At 40.8% G+C, this 19,190-nt stretch overlaps 1 protein-coding gene across 3 annotated transcripts in view; it reads right to left on the bottom strand.

The window, feature by feature from the left end:
• Positions 1–606: 606 nt before the first annotated feature.
• LOC133558917 (semaphorin-4G-like) overlaps positions 607–19,190 on the bottom strand; it is a 96,014-nt gene continuing 77,430 nt past the window's right edge. The window contains exons 15-17 of one of the 3 annotated variants that reach the window (XM_061910084.1): positions 9,797–13,713; positions 9,666–9,732; positions 607–9,538 (exon numbers count right to left, since the gene is read on the bottom strand). In XM_061910084.1, coding sequence (XP_061766068.1) covers positions 12,734–13,713 — 980 coding nt within the window. In that variant the 3' untranslated portion in view covers positions 607–9,538; positions 9,666–9,732; positions 9,797–12,733. Of the gene's footprint in view, positions 9,539–9,665; positions 13,714–19,190 lie in introns of all 3 variants that reach the window. The other 2 variants (XM_061910083.1, XM_061910082.1) reach the window with 2 other exon arrangements.

Raw genomic sequence — 19,190 nt, 5'->3', positions numbered from 1 at the left:
TACGTGCAGTGATTTCTCCAGATTCTCTGAACCCATTGATGATATTACGGACCATAGACGGTGAAATCTATAAATTCCTTGCAATAGCTTGTTGAGAAACATTGTTCTTAAACTGTTTGACGATTTACTCACACATTGGTTGACAAAGTGGTGACCCTCGCCCCGTCTTTGTTTGTGAATGACTAAGCATTTCATGGAAGCTGCTTTTATACCCAATCATGGCACCCACCTGTTCCCGATTAGCCTGTTCACTTGTGGGATGTTCAAAATAAGTGTTTGATGAGCATTCCTCAACTTTCTCAGTCTTTTTTGCCACTTGTGCCAGCTTTATTGAAATATTTTGCAGGCATCGAATTCCAAATGAGCTAATATTTGCAAGACATTAAGTTTTCCAGTTCGAACATTAAGTATCTTGTCTTTGCAGTCTATTCAATTGAATATAGGTTGAAAAAGATTTGCAAATCTTTGTATTCTGTTTTTATTTACCATTTACACAACGTGCCAACTTCACCGGTTTTGGGTTTTGTATTTAAAAAATAAAGACTTGGAATAATGCTTCAGTAAGAATGGGAATTCATTGACAAGAAGAAATTAGGAGGAAAAAGATAGAAGTACAAAGTTTATTTAAAGCCGATCGCAGTGAAAAAAGGTGAGCGAGGTGTAACATGCACAACAAGAGAAAACATCAACTTTCCGTGAGTAGTTTGTCAACATTAAAAGTGTGTGGGAGACGTCTCGTGCATTGACTGACATAAAGCCAACTCGGAGCCCTCGGTGAACGCTTGTTCTCACAAAAAGTACTAAATAAATACATTTTACAACAACTATTAAGACTTTTTATCACTTATATCCAGCAAAAAATGGCAAATATTGCCGCAACTGTGAGCCGTATCAGAATAGCTGAGGTCTTATCTTGCGGACGCACACAACAGAGACGGAAAACTGTCTTGGAGCTATAAAAAGAAAAGCTATTTAGTGGAATAAAACGCAGGTTTATTTATTTGTGCGTGAATTCCACGCACAGTTTGAGAGATGATTATTCATTATTTGTTCCGTTTAAACCTCTTGATGTTACTGCTACCATGAGAGCTTTCACACAGCAGTGCGCCACTTTGTAAATCAGATGATCCAGCGTTATTCCTAAGGAGGTTCCCCTAAATTGAGAGAGCCGGCATTCTTTTGCCAGCGCCAGTCACACAGAAACCCGCGAAATGGGATATTGCTGCAACTGTGAGCGCTTTCACACAGCAACACGCTATCTTGCAATCGGATAATTAAGCCTCTTTTTACGCAGAGATGACACAAACTTGCCATATCACAGCTGCAATGCAGCTTTTATCAGAGAACCCAGCAAAATGGAGTATTGGTGTTACTGCAGCTGCACTTGCACACAGAGAAACATCCCACAATTAAATAATTTAACATCTTAATACAGAAGTCTCGTAAGCCATAGTTCAAAATATTTTCTGTTTACCAGTGCTTTTTTTTTAACTTAACCCAACCAAATGAGCTACTGATGCAGATGAGAGAACTTTCACACAGCAACACGGCATCCTGGAAGAGGATAATTAGGCTTCTTTCACAGAGATGACACAAAATAGTAAAAAGATTTGCCTTTTATCACAGAAACCGACAAAATGGAATAATGACTGTGATTGTACTTTCAAACAGCGAAACCATATCCCGCAATCCAATAATTTAGCACCTTTCACACAGAAAGGTCAGATCAAAGCCCTAATTCGGTGTTTATCCCCCTGTGCCTTTTATGCAACAAAATGAGGTACTGATGCAGCGACGTGAACTTTCACACAGCATCCTGCAAACAGATAATCAAACCTCTTTTACAGAAATTCCGCACATTTGCAGTAACAAAACAACTCTTATTTATTTGTTTGGGCCTTTGACACAGAACCGAAAAAAAAGATAGTGTTGCAACTGTGTGGACAGTCACAAACAGCCTCCCGTAATCACATAATTTAGCACCTTTCACACAGAAGGGTCATATAAAAGCCATAATTCGATGTGTATTCCCTTGTGCCTTTTATAGAACAAAATGATGTACTGATGCAGCTATTTGAATTTTCACACAGCATCCTGTAAACAGATAATTAAACCGCTTTTACAGAATTGCTTCAAAATTGCAGTAACAATAGAACTCTTATTTATTAATTTGTGCCTTTTACACAGAACCGAAAAAAAAGATAGTGTTGTAACTTTATACGCGGTAACAAACAGCATCCAGTTATCACATAATTTAGCACCTTTCACACAGGTGAAGGTGTCGTCTGTTTAACACAGAATCCCACAAAATGAGCTACTGATGCACTTTCACACAATCTATGCTAACGGATAATTAATCCGCTTCTACAAAAATTCCGGCATAATTGTTAAACTATTACAACCATCCTTTATTCATTTGGCCTTTTGCACAGAACCAGAAAACAGGGTAGTGTTGCAACTTTCGTACGCCGTCACACAGCAGCCCAACATCCCGCAATCCAATCGTTTACTGTGTTTTACCAGAAAAATCAATACAACAAACACACCCTTTACTCAATTGTGCCTGTTGTACAGAACCAATCACATTATTAGATGTCAACATATGGCGTCACGCACAGAACCAAAAAACAGGATAGTGTTGCAACTTTGTACGCTGTCACACAGCAGCCTTACATCCAGCAATCTAATCGTTTACTGTGTTTTACCAGAAAAATCAATACAACAAACACACCGTTTACTCAAGTGTGCCTGTTGTACAGAACCAATCACATAGATGTCAACATATGACGTCACGGAAAGAACCAAAAATCAGGGTAGTGTTGCAACTTTGTAAGCTGTCACACAGCAGCCTTAAATCCCGCAATCCAGTCGTTTACTGTGTTTTACCAGAAAAATCAATACAACAAACACACCATTTACTCAATTGTGCCTGTTGTACAGAACCCATCACATTATTAGATGTCAACATATGGCGTTACGCACAGAACCAAAAAACAGGATAGTGTTGCAACTTTGTATGCTGTCACAAAGCAGGAAAACATCCCAAAATCTGTTTACTGTCTTTTCAAGAAAAATCAATACAACAAACACATCATTTTACTCAATTTTGCCTTTTGTACAGAACCCATCACATAATTAGATGTCAACATATGGCGTCACGCACAGAACCTAAAAACAGGATAGTGTTGCAACTTTCTATGCTGTCACAAAGCAGGAAAACATCCCAAAATCTGATTGTTTACTGTCCTTTCAAGAAAAATCAATACAACAAACACACCGTTTACTCAAGTGTGCCTGTTGTACAGAACCAATCACATAGATGTCAACATATGACGTCACGGAAAGAACCAGAAATCAGGGTAGTGTTGCAACTTTGTAAGCTGTCACACAGCAGCCTTAAATCCCGCAATCCAGTCGTTTACTGTGTTTTACTAGAAAAATCAATACAACAAACACACCATTTACTCAATTGTGCCTGTTGTACAGAACCTATCACACAATTAGATGTCAACATATGGCGTCACGCACGGAACCAAAAAACAGGATAGTGTTGCAACTTTGTATGCTGTCACAAAGGAGGAAAACATCCCAAAATCTGTTTACTGTCTTTTCAAGAAAAATCAATACAACAAACATAATTTTACTCAATTTTGCCTGTTGTACAGAACCAATCACATTATTAGATGTCAACATATGGCGTCACGCACAGAACCAAAAAACAGGATAGTGTTGCAACTTTCTATCCTGTCACAAAGCAGGAAAACATCCCGAAATCTGATTGTTTACTGTCCTTTCAAGAAAAATCAATACAACAAACACACCATTTACTCAATTGTGCCTGTTGTACAGAACCAATCACATTATTAGATGTCAACATATGGCGTCACGCACAGAACCAAAAAACAGGATAGTGTTGCAACTTTGTATGCTGTCACAAAGCAGGAAAACATCCCGGAATCTGATTGTTTACTGTCTTTTCAAGAAAACTCAATACAACAAACACATAATTTTACTCAATTTTGCCTTTTGTACAGAACCAATCACATTATTAAATGTCAACATATGGCGTCACGCACAGAACCAAAAAACAGGATAATGTTGCAACTTTGTATGCTGTCACAAAGCAGGAAAACATCCCAAAATCTGTTTACTGTCTTTTCAAGAAAAATCAATACAACAAACACAATTTTACTCAATTGTGCCTTTTGTACAGAACCTATCGTCACGCACAGAACCAAAAAACAGGATAGTGTTGCAACTTTGTATGCTGTCACAAAGCAGGAAAACATCCCGAAATCTGATCGTTTACCGTGTTTTACTAGAAAAATCAATACAACAAACACACCATTTATCCGGGACGGTATAGCTCGGTTGGTAGAGTGGCCGTGCCAGCAACTTGAGGGTTGCAGGTTCGATCCCCGCTTCTGGCATCCTAGTCACTGCCGTTGTGTCCTTGGGCAAGACACTTTACCCACCTGCTCCCAGTGCCACCCACACTGGTTTGAATGTAACTTAGATATTGGGTTTCACTATGTAAAGCGCTTTGAGTCACTTGAGAAAAGCGCTATATAAATATAATTCACTTCACTTCACCATTTACTCAATTGTGTCTGTTGTACAGAACCAATCACATAATTAGATGTCAACATATGGCGTCACACAAAGAACCAAAAAACAGGTTAGAGTTGCAACTTTGTATGCTGTCACAAAGCAGGAAAACATCCCGAAATCTGTTTACTGTCTTTTCAAGAAAAATCAATACAACAAACATAATTTTACTCAATTTTGCCTTTTGTACAGAACCAATCTCACATTGTTAGATGTCAACATTTGGCCTCACGCATACGATACTTGTTGAGGAGCAACATTGGGCTTAGGGCAAGTAAGTCTAGCCTCTGATAAAGAAAGGCACCGACATCCAAAGGTGGAAAATTGCCGGGTCAACTTCTGTGTTCATACAGAACACCAATGACGGCTTCTGCGAGCAGCAAGAAAGAAGCTTCTGATACTACATTAAAAGGCAGAACATTTTATATGGATTTTGCCTGCTAAACTATTCTGTGCCGGTGCCTTTCATACAGACCAAATGACACCAGTAAAACGCCGGGTTTTATGGGCAGTGTGAAAGGGGCGTGCACACTACGTCTGGACAGTGACTTGTACCGCCAGACGCTTGCAGGGGATTACATTCGGAGGATTAAGGGAGACAATTGGAGAAAATACAAAGACCTTGGATCTGTCTCCCAGCAAAAGCCGACAACTCCAAAGCAGCTCAGCGGTGTTGTCGGGCCGCCTTCCAAATGAGGCGGAAGCGCTCTAATGAAGGCGTTTAATGTGTGAAGAGCGCAGCTCGGTCCGCCATCTTCCATCGCTTTGATCACGACTACTGACGGGAGAGCTCTTGAGCTTCAAACGTCGGGCCTCGCCGAGAGCGCACCTTTTCAAACCTGACACCTCGTGAAAGTGGCTTCACTTTGACAGGAATCAAACATACCGTCGACGAAGAAGTAATGGTGGGCTTAGAGGCGTTATTGCAATAATGTGTAAACATTAACCAAGAAGAAAGTGTCAGAAGAGAGTAAAACAGTTGCAATGACAAGAAAGTCAATGTCAGGGATGAGTACCTTTCACCTTTGAATCCATACAGAACCAATTCCTGGTACCTGGGAATCGGTCTCTCATGCAGTACCGGAGTCCAACAGAGAGGCAGCAGTTGCATAAAGTAGCCTGCCTGAGCCTCCTGTGAAGAAGAAGCCATGAGAAAACTGTAAAAATGAACATTCAGAAAAAATATTTGTTTATAAAACAAAAAAGTATTACGAGTAAACGGGTGTTGGATGTTACTCTGCTGCTTTGCCGAATATTAACTTCTGTTCGTAATGTAAAGATGTTACAAACAAGCCAGGATAATAATAGTAGTGCCTGATTAAAACATAGCCTAAAAATTTGTAAGTTATTTTAAAATTTGACAAAAAAACATCTTGGCTTAGCCCTGCCCCAAGTGGAGGAGTTCAAGTACCTAGGAGTCTTGTTCACGAGTTAGGGAAGAGTGGATCGTGAGATCGACAGGCGGATCGGTGCGGCGTCTTCAGTAATGCGGACGTTGTACCGATCCGTTGTGGTGAAGAAGGAGCTGAGCCGGAAGGCAAAGCTCTCAATTTACCGGTCGATCTACGTTCCCATCCTCACCTATGGTCATGAGCTTTGGGTCATGACCGAAAGGATAAGATCACGGGTACAAGCGACCGGAATGAGAATCAGCACCTCCAAGTCCGAGTCCATGGTTCTCGCCCGGAAAAGGGTGGAATGCCATCTCCGGGTTGGGGAGGAGACCCTGCCCCAAGTGGAGGAGTTCAACTACATAAAAGTCTTGTTCACGAGTTAGGGAAGAGTGGATCGTGAGATCGACAGGCGGATCGGTGCGGCGTCTTCAGTAATGCGGATGTTGTACCGATCCGTTGTGGTGAAGAAGGAGCTGAGCCGGAAGGCAAAGCTCTCAATTTACCGGTCGATCTACGTTCCCATCCTCACCTATGGTCATGAGCTTTGGGTCATGACCGAAAGGATAAGATCACGGGTACAAGCGACCGGAATGAGAATCAGCACCTCCAAGTCCGAGTCCATGGTTCTCGCCCGGAAAAGGGTGGAATGCCATCTCCGGGTTGGGGAGGAGACCCTGCCCCAAGTGGAGGAGTTCAAGTACCTAGGAGTCTTGTTCACGAGTGAGGGAAGAGTGGATCGTGAGATCGACAGGCGGATCGGTGCGGCGTCTTCAGTAATGCGGACGTTGTATCGATCCGTTGTGGTGAAGAAGGAGCTGAGCCGGAAGGCAAAGCTCTCAATTTACCGGTCGATCTACGTTCCCATCCTCACCTATGGTCATGAGCTTTGGGTCATGACAGAAAGGATAAGATCACGGGTACAAGCGGCCCAAATGAGTTTGGGTCTCTCCCTTAGAGATAGGGTGAGAAGCTCTGCCATCCGGGAGGAACTCAAAGTAAAGCCGCTGCTCCACATCGAGAGGAGCCAGATGAGGTGGTTCGGGCATCTGGTCAGGATGCCACCCGAACGCCTCCCTAGGGAGGTGTTTAGGGCACGTCCAACCGGTAGGAGGCCACGGGGGAAGACCCAGGACACGTTGGGAAGACTATGTCTCCCGGCTGGCCTGGGAACGCCTCGGGATCCCCCGGGAAGAGCTAGACGAAGTGGCTGGGGAGAGGGAAGTCTGGGTTTCCCTGCTTAGGCTGCTGCCCCCGCGACCCGACCTCGGATAAGTGGAAGATGATGGATGGATGGATGGATGGATGGCTTAGCCCTAGCTAGATCTTATTCAATCCTAAATTCGTCCCTACTGTTTGTGTGGTGGAATATTTTACATTTGCTAAATAATAAACTGCATGTTTTACTATTTAACATTGTGCTATCCAGTAGCATTGGTTCATTAGCATTAAGTTGAATGAGCTAGCCTTAAGTTAAACCCTACAAAATGTTTACACGTTAAGTATCGTACTTAACGGGCATCTTAGTTATAGTTTTAAGTTACCAAATTTGGAGGCATTTGAACATTTAAACATTGCTAATGCTAACCAGTAGCATGTTGTGTAGGGAGGTGTGGCCAGCGCGCCTGCAGGAGCAAAGGTCACCGCCTCTGTCTATGGCAGGGGTCGGGAACCTTTTTTGTCTGAGAAAGCCATGAAAGCCAAATATTTTAAAATATATTTCTTTGAGAGCCATACATTTTTTTAACACTGAATACAACTAAATGCATGCATTTTTTAAGTAAAATCAACATTTTTAATAGTATAATAAGTCTAGTTCTTTTTAATAACATTATTTCTTGAACAGGTGCGGTAGAAAAACGGATGGATGGATTAAAATGCATGAGAATGTTTTATATTTTGAACGTGATTACCAGCGGAATGATTCATTAGTTGTCATGTTAAGCAATGTCAGCTAAGATTTATCCGAGAGCAAGATGCAGTCATCAAAAAGAGCCACAGGTTCCCTGGTCTGTGGTCCTGAGGACGAGCATCATCGGCTAGGTGGGCGGGGCTTGGGCTGACGGCGAGACACAGCTGGCAGGTGATTAGATTTCACAGGTGGTACTTGTTAATCTAATCCTCGGTTGTCTTTAACAGTAAACGGCCGGGAACAGGAGGGGAGAGAGGATACGGACGTGACTGAAAAGTCACGTTCTACTGGAGAAAGACTTGGACAAAAATACATCCACATTAAAACTATGTTAGAACTGCTGTGTGGAACTGATAGGAAGCGACTTCCACACAATGTAAATTAGCATCGAGCAAGCTTGAAAAGTGGAACCTTGCTGTATGTTTCAGTGTTTTCTGGCAGCCATACTTTGGAGTACTTTCTATCAGGTATACTTGCTTTGTTGGAAGGGAGAATAGTAAGATTGACTCGAAGGAGTGCCTGATGTCTTGCTGCCTGTAACCGGGCGTGACGTCACACCCAACCCGGTTTTAAAATTCGGTACCTTAAATTGGCATGAACCTGCACTCAGTAGACGTGGTTATTCTCCATAAAAGTACAGAGTTTAGTAGCCATCCCTGATCAATATATGTGATCCTGACAGGGGGGGCGGAGGTCCGTGTTGTCCTTCTGGTTCCAAAAGTCCATTTTATAATCCAGTGTCCAAGTCCTTTGTGGGATCCACTGACTTTCAAACCGGGGTTGTTAATTTAGCAACCATTATAACACTGACATGTTTCAAACAGGGTAACACTATAATTATGAAATAATTGTTTTTGTCTTTGTTTCGCTTGTTAATAAAAAAACAATCAACACACCAAATGCATTTTGGCATTTCAGTTATTAGAGACTTCAGTCCTCAGATATTTTTTTTTTTCTACAGATAGTGTAAAAATATTAGTATCTAACTAAGGGGTGTCAAACGCATTTTAGATGGGGGGCCACAGGGTGAATAATCTACTCCCACATGGGCCGGACTGGTAAAATCACAGCACGATAACTTAAAAATAAAGACAACTTCATAATGTTTTCTTTTGTTTAAAAATGGAACAAGTACATTCTGAAATGTGAAAATGCACAAATCATAATGTTGTTGTGTTTTTTTTTAAATTTAAAGTTAAAGTAGTAATAATTGTCACAAACATACTAGATGTGGCAAAATTATTCTCTGCATTTGACCCATCACCCTTGTTCACCCCCTGGGAGGTGAGGGGAGCAGTGAGCAGCAGCGGTGATTTAACCCCCAATTCCAATCCTTAATGCCAAGCAGGGAGGTGATGGCTCCCATTTTTATAGTCTTTGGTATGACTCGGCCGAGGTTTGAACTCACAACCTACCGATTTCAGGACGGACACTTTAACCACTAGGCCACTGAGTAGGTTACACTTACACGTTGCGGTTAATAGTATTTTATTTTTATTTGTCGTTATTTATACTTTCTGAATAAATTATCTGATCATGTTCATCAATTTTCAGTCCATCAAGATAAAAAAAATATTAAAATCAAATTACAGGATGTTATTTATGTAGTTTGCTCATTTTACTCGACCTGTGCACTAACTTGTGTTTTTTTTTACTTATTTATGTAGTTTGCTCATTTTACTCGACCTGTGCACTAACTTGTGTTTTTTTTTTTTTTTTTTACTTATTTATGTAGTTTCCTCATTTTACTCGACCTGTGCACTAACTTGTGTTTTTTGGGGTTTTTTGACTTATTTATGTAGTTTGCTCATTTTACTCGACCTGTGCACTAACTTGTGTTTTTTGGTTTTTTTTTTACTTATGTAGTTTGCTCATTTTACTCGACCTTTGCACTAACTTGTGTTTTTTTGACTTATGTAGTTTGCTCATTTTACTCGACCTGTGCACTAACTTGTGTTTTTTTTTTTTTTTTTTACTTATTTATGTAGTTTGCTCATTTTACTCGACCTTTGCACTAACTTGTGTTTTTTGACTTATTTATGTAGTTTGCTCATTTTACTCGACCTGTGCACTAACTTGTGTTTTTTGGTTTTTTTTTTACTTATTTATGTAGTTTGCTCATTTTACTCGACCTGTGCACTAACTTGTTTTTTATTATTATTTTTTTTTTTACTTATTTATGTAGTTTGCTCATTTTACTCAACCTGTGCACTAACTTGTGTTTTTTGTTGTTTTTTTACTTATTTATGTAGTTTCCTCATTTTACTCGACCTGTGCACTAACTTGTGTTTTTGTTTTTTTTTTTACTTATTTATGTAGTTTCCTCATTTTACTCGACCTGTGCACTAACTTGTGTTTTTTTTTTTTTTTTTTACTTATTTATGTAGTTTCCTCATTTTACTCGACCTGTGCACTAACTTGTGTTTTTTTTTTTTTTTTTTACTTATTTATGTAGTTTGCTCATTTTACTCGACCTGTGCACTAACTTGTGTTTTTTTTTTTTTTTTACTTATTTATGTAGTTTGCTCATTTTACTCGACCTGTGCACTAACTTGTGTTTTTTTTTTTTTTTTTACTTATTTATGTAGTTTGCTCATTTTACTCGACCTGTGCACTAACTTGTGTTTTTTTTACTTATTTATGTAGTTTGCTCATTTTACTCGACCTGTGCACTAACTTGTGTTTTTTTTTTTTTTTTTTTTTACTTATTTATGTTGTTTCCTCATTTTACTCGACCTGTGCACTAACTTGTGTTTTTTGGGTTTTCTTTGACTTATTTATGTAGTTTGCTCATTTTACCCGACCTGTGCACTAACTTGTGTTTTTTTTTTTTTTTTTACTTATTTATGTAGTTTCCTCATTTTACTCGACCTGTGCACTAACTTGTTTTTTTTTTTGTTTTTTTTTTACTTATTTATGTAGTTTCCTCATTTTACTCGACCTGTGCACTAACTTGTGTTTTTTTTTTTTTTTTTGACTTATTTATGTAGTTTGCTCATTTTACACGACCTTTGCACTAACTTGTGTTTTTTGACTTATTTATGTAGTTTGCTCATTTTACTCGACCTGTGCACTAACTTGTGTTTTTTTATTTTGACTTATTTATGTAGTTTGCTCATTTTACTCGACCTTTGCACTAACTTGTGTTTTTTTTTTTTTTTACTTATTTATGTAGTTTCCTCATTTTACTCGACCTGTGCACTAACTTGTGTTTTTGGGTTTTTTTTTTGACTTATTTATGTAGTTTGCTCATTTTACTCGACCTGTGCACTAACTTGTGTTTTTTTATTTTGACTTATGTAGTTTGCTCATTTTACTCGACCTGTGCACTAACTTGTGTTTTTTTTACTTATTTATGTAGTTTGCTCATTTTACTCGACCTGTGCACTAACTTGTGTTTTTTTTTTTTTTTTTTACTTATTTATGTAGTTTCCTCATTTTACTCGACCTGTGCACTAACTTGTGTTTTTTGGGTTTTTTTTTTACTTATTTATGTAGTTTGCTCATTTTACTCGACCTGTGCACTAACTTGTGTTTATTGTTTTTTTTTTTACTTATTTATGTAGTTTGCTCATTTTACTCGACCTGTGCACTAACTTGTGTTTTTTTTTTTTTTTTTACTTATGTAGTTTGCTCATTTTAATCGACCCGTGCACTAACTTGTTTATTTTTTTTTTTACTTATTTATGTAGTTTGCTCATTTTACTCGACCTGTGCACTAACTTGTGTTTTTTTTTTTTTTTTTTTTTTTTACTTATTTATGTAGTTTCCTCATTTTACTCGACCTGTGCACTAACTTGTGTTTTTTGGGTTTTTTTTGACTTCCCTCTCCCCAGCCACTTCGTCCAGCTCTTCCCGGGGGATCCCGAGGCGTTCCCAGGCCAGCCGGGAGACATAGTCTTCCCAACGTGTCCTGGGTCTTCCCCGTGGCCTCCTACCGGTTGGACGTGCCCTAAACACCTCCCTAGGGAGGCGTTCGGGTGGCATCCTGACCAGATGCCCGAACCACCTCATCTGGCTCCTCTCCATGTGGAGGAGCAGCGGCTTTACTTTGAGTTCCTCCCGGATGGCAGAGCTTCTCACCCTATCTCTAAGGAAGAGACCTGGAAACTCATTTGGGCCGCTTGTGCCCGTGATCTTATCCTTTCGGTCATGACCCAAATTGAGAGCTTTGCCTTCCGGCTCAGCTCCTTCTTCACCACAACGGATCGGTACAACGTCCGCATTACTATTGCGACATCTAGTGGACAAATTTAGAACAGCAGTTTCTTTCATTTTTGTACTTAGCGATCTTATCCCGCGGGCCGATAAAACCGGGCGGTACGTTTGACACCCCTGATCTAACTGTATCTTTATTTAAAAAGTTCCCTTTAATTTGTTAATTAAGGCTTTCTTATTGTGATGGCACACTGTATTACTTCATATTCTGGATGAATGAGTTGTAAAGAAACAAGGTGTTTTTCTGCGAGTTAATATTAAAAATCTTAGAGAGGGACTGAGTGTTAAGTTAGTGAAAACAATGCTTGGAAAAAGTAAGGAAAAGTGTGAATGACAGGTTTAAAAATGCATAGACCATCTTTGCACTTTGGCTAGCTGCTCTCCACAGTGAGCCGAGCCAAATATGGAAGTCTTCACGTGTATTTCTGTTTTCTCCTCGCTCAAGGCCGCACGTGACGGTCGGGGTACAAATGAGGTGAGGTAGAAAAGCTTTTCACGGCCATTTCTTATTTTCACATGTTTTTGGACGTTTGAGTGCAAAGAAGCTCTCTCCCCTCCAAGGTTATGTTGCGACGCCACAGTCCTCCCACCACCAGGGGGAGCTCTACACGGAGCTCTCGTCCGGCCGGGGCTCCAGTTGTTTGCGCCGCTCCAAGATCCTGTTGAGCTCGTCGGCAAATTTGCTCTCCGAGTCGTTTTGCCTGAGCAGCACGTAGCTGTTGCCGTTCATCCTGCGCAGGACGCTGGGCAGCGTGGCCGACAGCCCGTTGGGGAAGCTGCACTCGGGGGAGGGGAGCGGCGGGGTGGGTGGCAGGGGAGGGGCCGGGGGGAGGGGGGAGGTGTAAGCTTCACCGGGGACGATTTGGAGGGAGCCGCCGTCGTAGACGTCGCCGTTAGGACGTCTGGAAACGCCGTTATGGCCGCCGTGTCCGTTCCAGTGGCTGGAAATGGTCTTCAGCTCCATGAAGGCGGAGTTTCGCTGCTGCTTCTTGCTCCTGCTGCTTCTCTTGCTGCACGGGTAGGTCGCGGCAGCGGCCCGTAGCGAGTACTTCCCTCGTTGGCCCACTCGCAGGCAGTAGCCCATGTAGACCAGCACCACGGCCAGAACCACGCACAGGCTGCCCAGGATGGTGATGAGGGACAAGTACAAGACCTCCATGCTCTTGGAGGAGATCAGCTTGGAGTGGGGGAGAAGGGGGACCGAGGGCCCATCTAAAGGCCCCCTGGATGAAGGCGGCGCCGTGGGAAAATGTGCGCTGATAGGTCGGCGGCGCCGGCCGTCATTTGGCTCAGCCGGAGAGGGCGGCGGCGGCGGCGAGTCCGGACCAATGGTGACGTTGTAGGTAACCACGGCGACCTTGACTTCATTCTCCACAGAGTAGCAGGCGTACAGGCCGCTCTGGTCCTGCCGGGCCTCGATGAGGAGCAGGCCGTCCGTGCCGGTCCTGAACCCGGAGTTGAGGCCGTAGCCGCGCAGCTCGTAGGCGTCCAGGGTCCAAAAGGGCGCGGCCAGGTTGGAGCTGAGCTCGCACTGCAGCAGCACGTCGTCGCCGACTCGCACGAACCGACTGCGCATGACGACATCTGGAATAAAAGGACAAAGTCCAACAGGACTGTAAATCACACTTATGGCGCCCCCTATGGGTTGTGGTCAAAATGCTTTGGACGACATGATAACACAGTAGTTCTCAAACCTTTTTTCAGTGATGTACCCCCTGTGAACATTTTTTTTTAATTCAAGTAATTTTTTTTAAATTCAAGTAATTCAATTTGGGACGGCGTGGCGCAGTGGGAGAGTGGACGTGCGCAACCCGAGGGTCCCTGGTTCAATCCCCACCTAGTACCAACCTCGTCACGTCCGTTGTGTCCTTGAGCAAGACACTTCACCCTTGCTCCTGATGGCTGCTGGTTGGCGCCTTGCATGGCAGCTCCCTCCATCAGTGTGTGAATGTGTGTGTGAATGGGTAAATGTGGAAGTAGTGTCAAAGCGCTTTGAGTACCTTGAAGGTAGAAAAGTGCTATACAAGTACAACCCAGTTATCATTTATTTATAAATGTAAAAAAAACCCACATTTTTACAATGGAGTTCAGGGTGCGCATCGAAAATAAAATAATGGGATAGGCGTAGTGCAGTGGAAGAGTGGACGTGCGCAACCCGAGGGTCCCTGGTTCAAATCCCACCTAGTACCAACCTCGTCACGTCCGTTGTGTCCTTGAGCAAGACACTTCACCCTTGCTCCTGATGGGTGCTGGTTGGCGCCTTGCATGGCAGCTCCCTCCATCAGTGTGTGAATGTGTGTGTGAATGGGTAAATGTGGAAGTAGTGTCAAAGCGCTTTGAGTACCTTGAAGGTAGAAAAGCGCTATACAAGTACAACCCAGTTATCATTTATTTATAAATGTAAAAAAAACCCACATTTTTACAATGGAGTTCAGGGTGCGCATCGAAAATAAAATAATGGGATAGGCGTAGCGCAGTGGAAGAGTGGACGTGCGCAACCCGAGGGTCCCTGGTTCAATTCCCACCTAGTACCAACCTCGTCACGTCCGTTTTGTCCTGAGCAAGACACTTCACCCTTGCTCCTGATGGGTGTTGGTTAGGGCCTTGCATGGCAGCTCCCTCCATCAGTGTGTGAATGTGTGTGTGAATGTGGAAGTAGTGTCAAAGCGCTTTGAGTACCTTGAAGGTAGAAAAGCGCTGTACAAGTACAACCCATTTATCATTTATTTATTTATTTAAGTACCCCCTAATCAGAGCAAAGCATTTTTGGTTGAAAAAAAAGAGATAAAGAAGTAAAATACAGCACTATGTCATCAGTTTCTGATTTATTAAATTGTATAACGGTGCAAAATATTGCTCATTTGTAGTGGTCTTTCTTGAACTATTTGGAAAAAAAGTATAAAAATAACTAAAAACTTGTTGAAAAATAAACAAGTGATTCAATTATAAATAAAGATTTGTACACATAGAAGTAATCAACTTAAAGTTGGGGATTGTAATAGAGATCCATCTGGATTCATGAACTTCATTCTAAACATTTCTTCACAAAAAAAGAAATCTTTAACATCAATATTTATGGAACATGTCCACAAAAAATCTAGCTGTCAACACTGAATATTGCATTGTTGCATTTCTTTTCACACTTTATGAACTTACATTCATATTTTGTTGAAGTATTATTCAATAAATATATTTATAAAGGATTTTGGAATTGTTGCTATTTTTAGAATATTTTGTTAAAATCTCACGTACCCCTTGGCATACCTTCAAGTACCCCCAGGGGTACACGTACCCCCATTTGAGAACCACTGTGATAGCATACATGCAATATTGGAGGAAAAATTAGCCAAAATTCAATAAATCTTTAAATAATTACCTAAATGTGTCATTAATCATAATTGGAGTTAAAGACATTTCATTAGTTTATTTAAAGTTAAATGTGGGATCTGAGCCGAGGATGTCGTTGTGGCTTGTGCGGCCCTTTGAGACATTTGTGATTGAGGGCTATATAAGTAAACTTTGATTGATTGAAATTAAGTGTAATAATTTAATCAATCAATCAATGTTTATTTATATAGCCCCAAATCACAAATGTCTTTGAGACATTTGTGATTGAGGGCTATATAAGTAAACGTTGATTGATTGAAATTAAGTGTAATAATTTAATTTGTGCAGTCCTTTGAGACATTTGTGATTGAGGGCTATATAAGTAAACGTTGATTGATTGAAATTAAGTGTAATAATTGAATTTGTGCAGTCCTTTGAGACATTTGTGATTGAGGGCTATATAAGTAAACGTTGATTGATTGAAATTAAGTGTAATAATTTAATTTGTGCAGTCCTTTGAGACATTTGTGATTGAGGGCTATATAAGTGAACGTTGATTGATTGAAATTAAGTGTAATAATTTAATCAATCAATCAATGTTTATTTATATAGCCCCCAATCACAAATGTCTCAAAGGACTGCACAAATCATTACGACTACAACATCCTCGGAAGAACCCACAAAAGGGTTATATAATTAACTAATTCATTGATTATATTATTTAATAATTTCATTATTCCACCATTTAATTAATCATTATTTTCATTATTTAGTCAAAGTCAGTGGGGGAGGGGGTGACTCACATGAATCTAGTCCAATCATTGCAAGTAAAAGTGCCAAGTTGGGCCCGCCCACTGACTTTGGTTTAGCTCGGTTGGTAGAGTGGCCGTGCCAGCAACTTGAGGGTTGCAGGTTCGATTCCCGCTTCTGCCAACCTAGTCACTGCCGTTGTGTCCTTGGGCAAGACACTTTACCCACCTGCTCCCAGTGCCACCCACACTGGTTTAAATGTAACTTAGATATTGGGTTTCACTATGTAAAAGCGCTTTGAGTCACTTGAGAAAAAGCGCTATATAAATATAATTCACTTCACTTCAATAAATTCATGACGTGCTGACAAGGGCCAAATGGGACAAAATTAAATAAATCAATAAATAAATCTTCTTAATACTTATCTAGATGTGTCCTTAATTGATTGAAAAATAAAATAATAATTAAATTGTAAAATAAATGAATCCTGAAATAAATCAATTAAACTTTGAAATAATTAACTAAATCTCAAAATAATTAAACCAATTGTGAAAAAAAATATTTAAATCATGAAATAAATCAAAACTAACTAAATATCCATCCATCCATTTTCTACCGCTTATTCCCTTTCGGGGTCGCGGGGGGCGCTGGCGCCTATCTCAGCTACAATCGGGCGGAAGGCAGGGTACACCCTGGACAAGTCGCCACCTCATCGCAAGGCTAATTACATCTAATTTAAAATAGAATACATTAATGACAATATAAGTACACATCTATGTATTTAATTCCAATTTAATAAGTAATAAAACGTGGGTAATTAAAGATGTACCATATTTTTGGGATTATAAATCGCTCCGGAGTATAAATCGCACCGGATGAAAATGCATAATAAAGAAGGGAAAAAACATATACGTCGCACTGGAGTATAAGTCGCATTTTTGGGGGAAATTTACTTGATAAAATCCAACGCCAAGAATAGACATTTGAAAGGCAATTTAAAATAAATAAAGAATAGTGAACAACAATAAGTGTAGGTTATATGAGGCATAAATAAGCAACTGCTATGTTAACCTAACATATTATGGTAAGAGTCATTCAAATAACTATAACAAATAGAACATGCTATACCTTTACCAAACTATCTCTCACTCCTAATCCATAAATCCCATGAAATCTTCTTCCTCGATGTCGCTTCTAAACAATTCTGCGCCGCTTAATCTTGTCCTTTTCTTCTGCATATTTCACTACGTCCATCTTGTAATCTGCAGGACATGATTTCCTTTTCCGTGCCATTTTTGTTCAGCCCTTCTCAGTTTTTATAAGTTACCGCCAACGTTGAAATGATCCATTTTAATAGCTACATCAGTAGCATATAGCATTTAGCATCCCATGACCCACAATGCACTTCTGCCATGACCCTCCCCCGCCGAATTCTTATTGGTTGACGTGTGTGTGACGATTGCTGACATTTTCTTCGTCTCTTCCGCGATTTAGATAAATAATATTATTTAATATTTTACGGTAATGTGTTAATAATTTCACACATAAATCGCTCCGGTATATGTCGAACCCCTGACCAAACTATGAAAAAAAAACTGCGATTTATAATCCGAAAAATACGGTATTATATTTTGTCGCATTTGGTCATCCTTAGTAACATCCTTCAAGTTTTATAATCATTACACAAATGATCAATGACTTGTGCTTCAACAATATTTTACCAAATGGCGGTCATGTCTTTAAAACTTGCTCAAATTCTACACACACGTGCTTGTCAGTCTCCTAAAGACGTGTGCCAAATTTTGTAGCGATTTGTTTAGCACCGGGGCTAAACGGTGGCAGAGGGGTTAGTGCGTCTGCCTCACAATACGAAGGTCCTGCAGTCCTGGGTTCAAATCCTTTTGATTTTTTTGATTGATTGATACTTTTATTAGTAGATTGCACAGTACAGTACATATTCCGTACAACTGACCACTAAATGGTAACACCCCAATAAGTTTTTCAACATGTTTAAGTCGGGGTCCACGTTAATCAATTCATGGTACAAATATATACTATCAACATAATACAGTCATCACACAAGTTAATCATCATAGTATGTACATTGAATTATTTACATTATTTACAATCCGGGGGGTGGGATGTGAATGGAGGAGGGTATTAGTAAAGTGTTGAAGTTGCCTGGAGGTGTTGTTTTAGAGCGCTTTTGAAGGAATATAGAGATGCACTTACTTTTATACCTGTTGGGAGTGCATTCCACATTGATGTGGCATAGAAAGAGAATGAGTTAAGACCTTTGTTAGATCGGAATCTGGGTTTAACGTGGTTTGTGGAGCTCCCCCTGGTGTTGTGGTTATGGCGGTCATTTATGTTAAGGAAGTAGTTTGACATGTACTTCGGTATTAAGGAGGTGTAGCGGATTTTATAGACCAGGCTCAGTGCAAGTTGTTTGACTCTGTCCTCCACCCTGAGCCAGCCCACTTTGGAGAAGTGGGTTGGATTGAGGTGTGATCCGGGGTGGAGGTCTAAAAGTAACCGGATTAGCTTATTCTGGGATGTTTGGAGTCTAGATTTGAGGGTTTTGGAGGTGCTGGGGTACCAGGAGGTGCAAGCGTAATCGAAGAAGGGTTGAATGAGAGTTCCCGCTAAAATCCTCAAGGTGCTTTTGTTGACCAGAGAGGAGATTCTGTAGAGGAATCTCGTTCTTTGGTTGACCTTTTTGATCACCTTGGTTGCCATTTTATCACAGGAAAGATTAGCCTCTAGAATGGAACCTAGGTAGGTGATCTCATCCTTCCTGGTGATAACAATGTCACCCACTTTTATAGTGAAGTCACTGACCTTCTTAAGTTTGATATGGGACCCAGGCTCGGGATCTTTCTGTGTGGAGTTTGCATGTTCTCCCCGTGACTGCGTGGGTTCCCTCCGGGTACTCCGGCTTCCTCCCACTTCCAAAGACATGCACCTGGGGATAGGCCCCTCCC

The sequence above is a fragment of the Nerophis ophidion genome, linkage group LG09, assembly GCF_033978795.1.
Source record: "Nerophis ophidion isolate RoL-2023_Sa linkage group LG09, RoL_Noph_v1.0, whole genome shotgun sequence".
Lineage (NCBI taxonomy): Eukaryota > Metazoa > Chordata > Actinopteri > Syngnathiformes > Syngnathidae > Nerophis > Nerophis ophidion.
The sequence above is the reverse complement of the archived record's forward strand: the minus strand, read 5'-3'. Positions and strand labels throughout refer to the sequence as shown.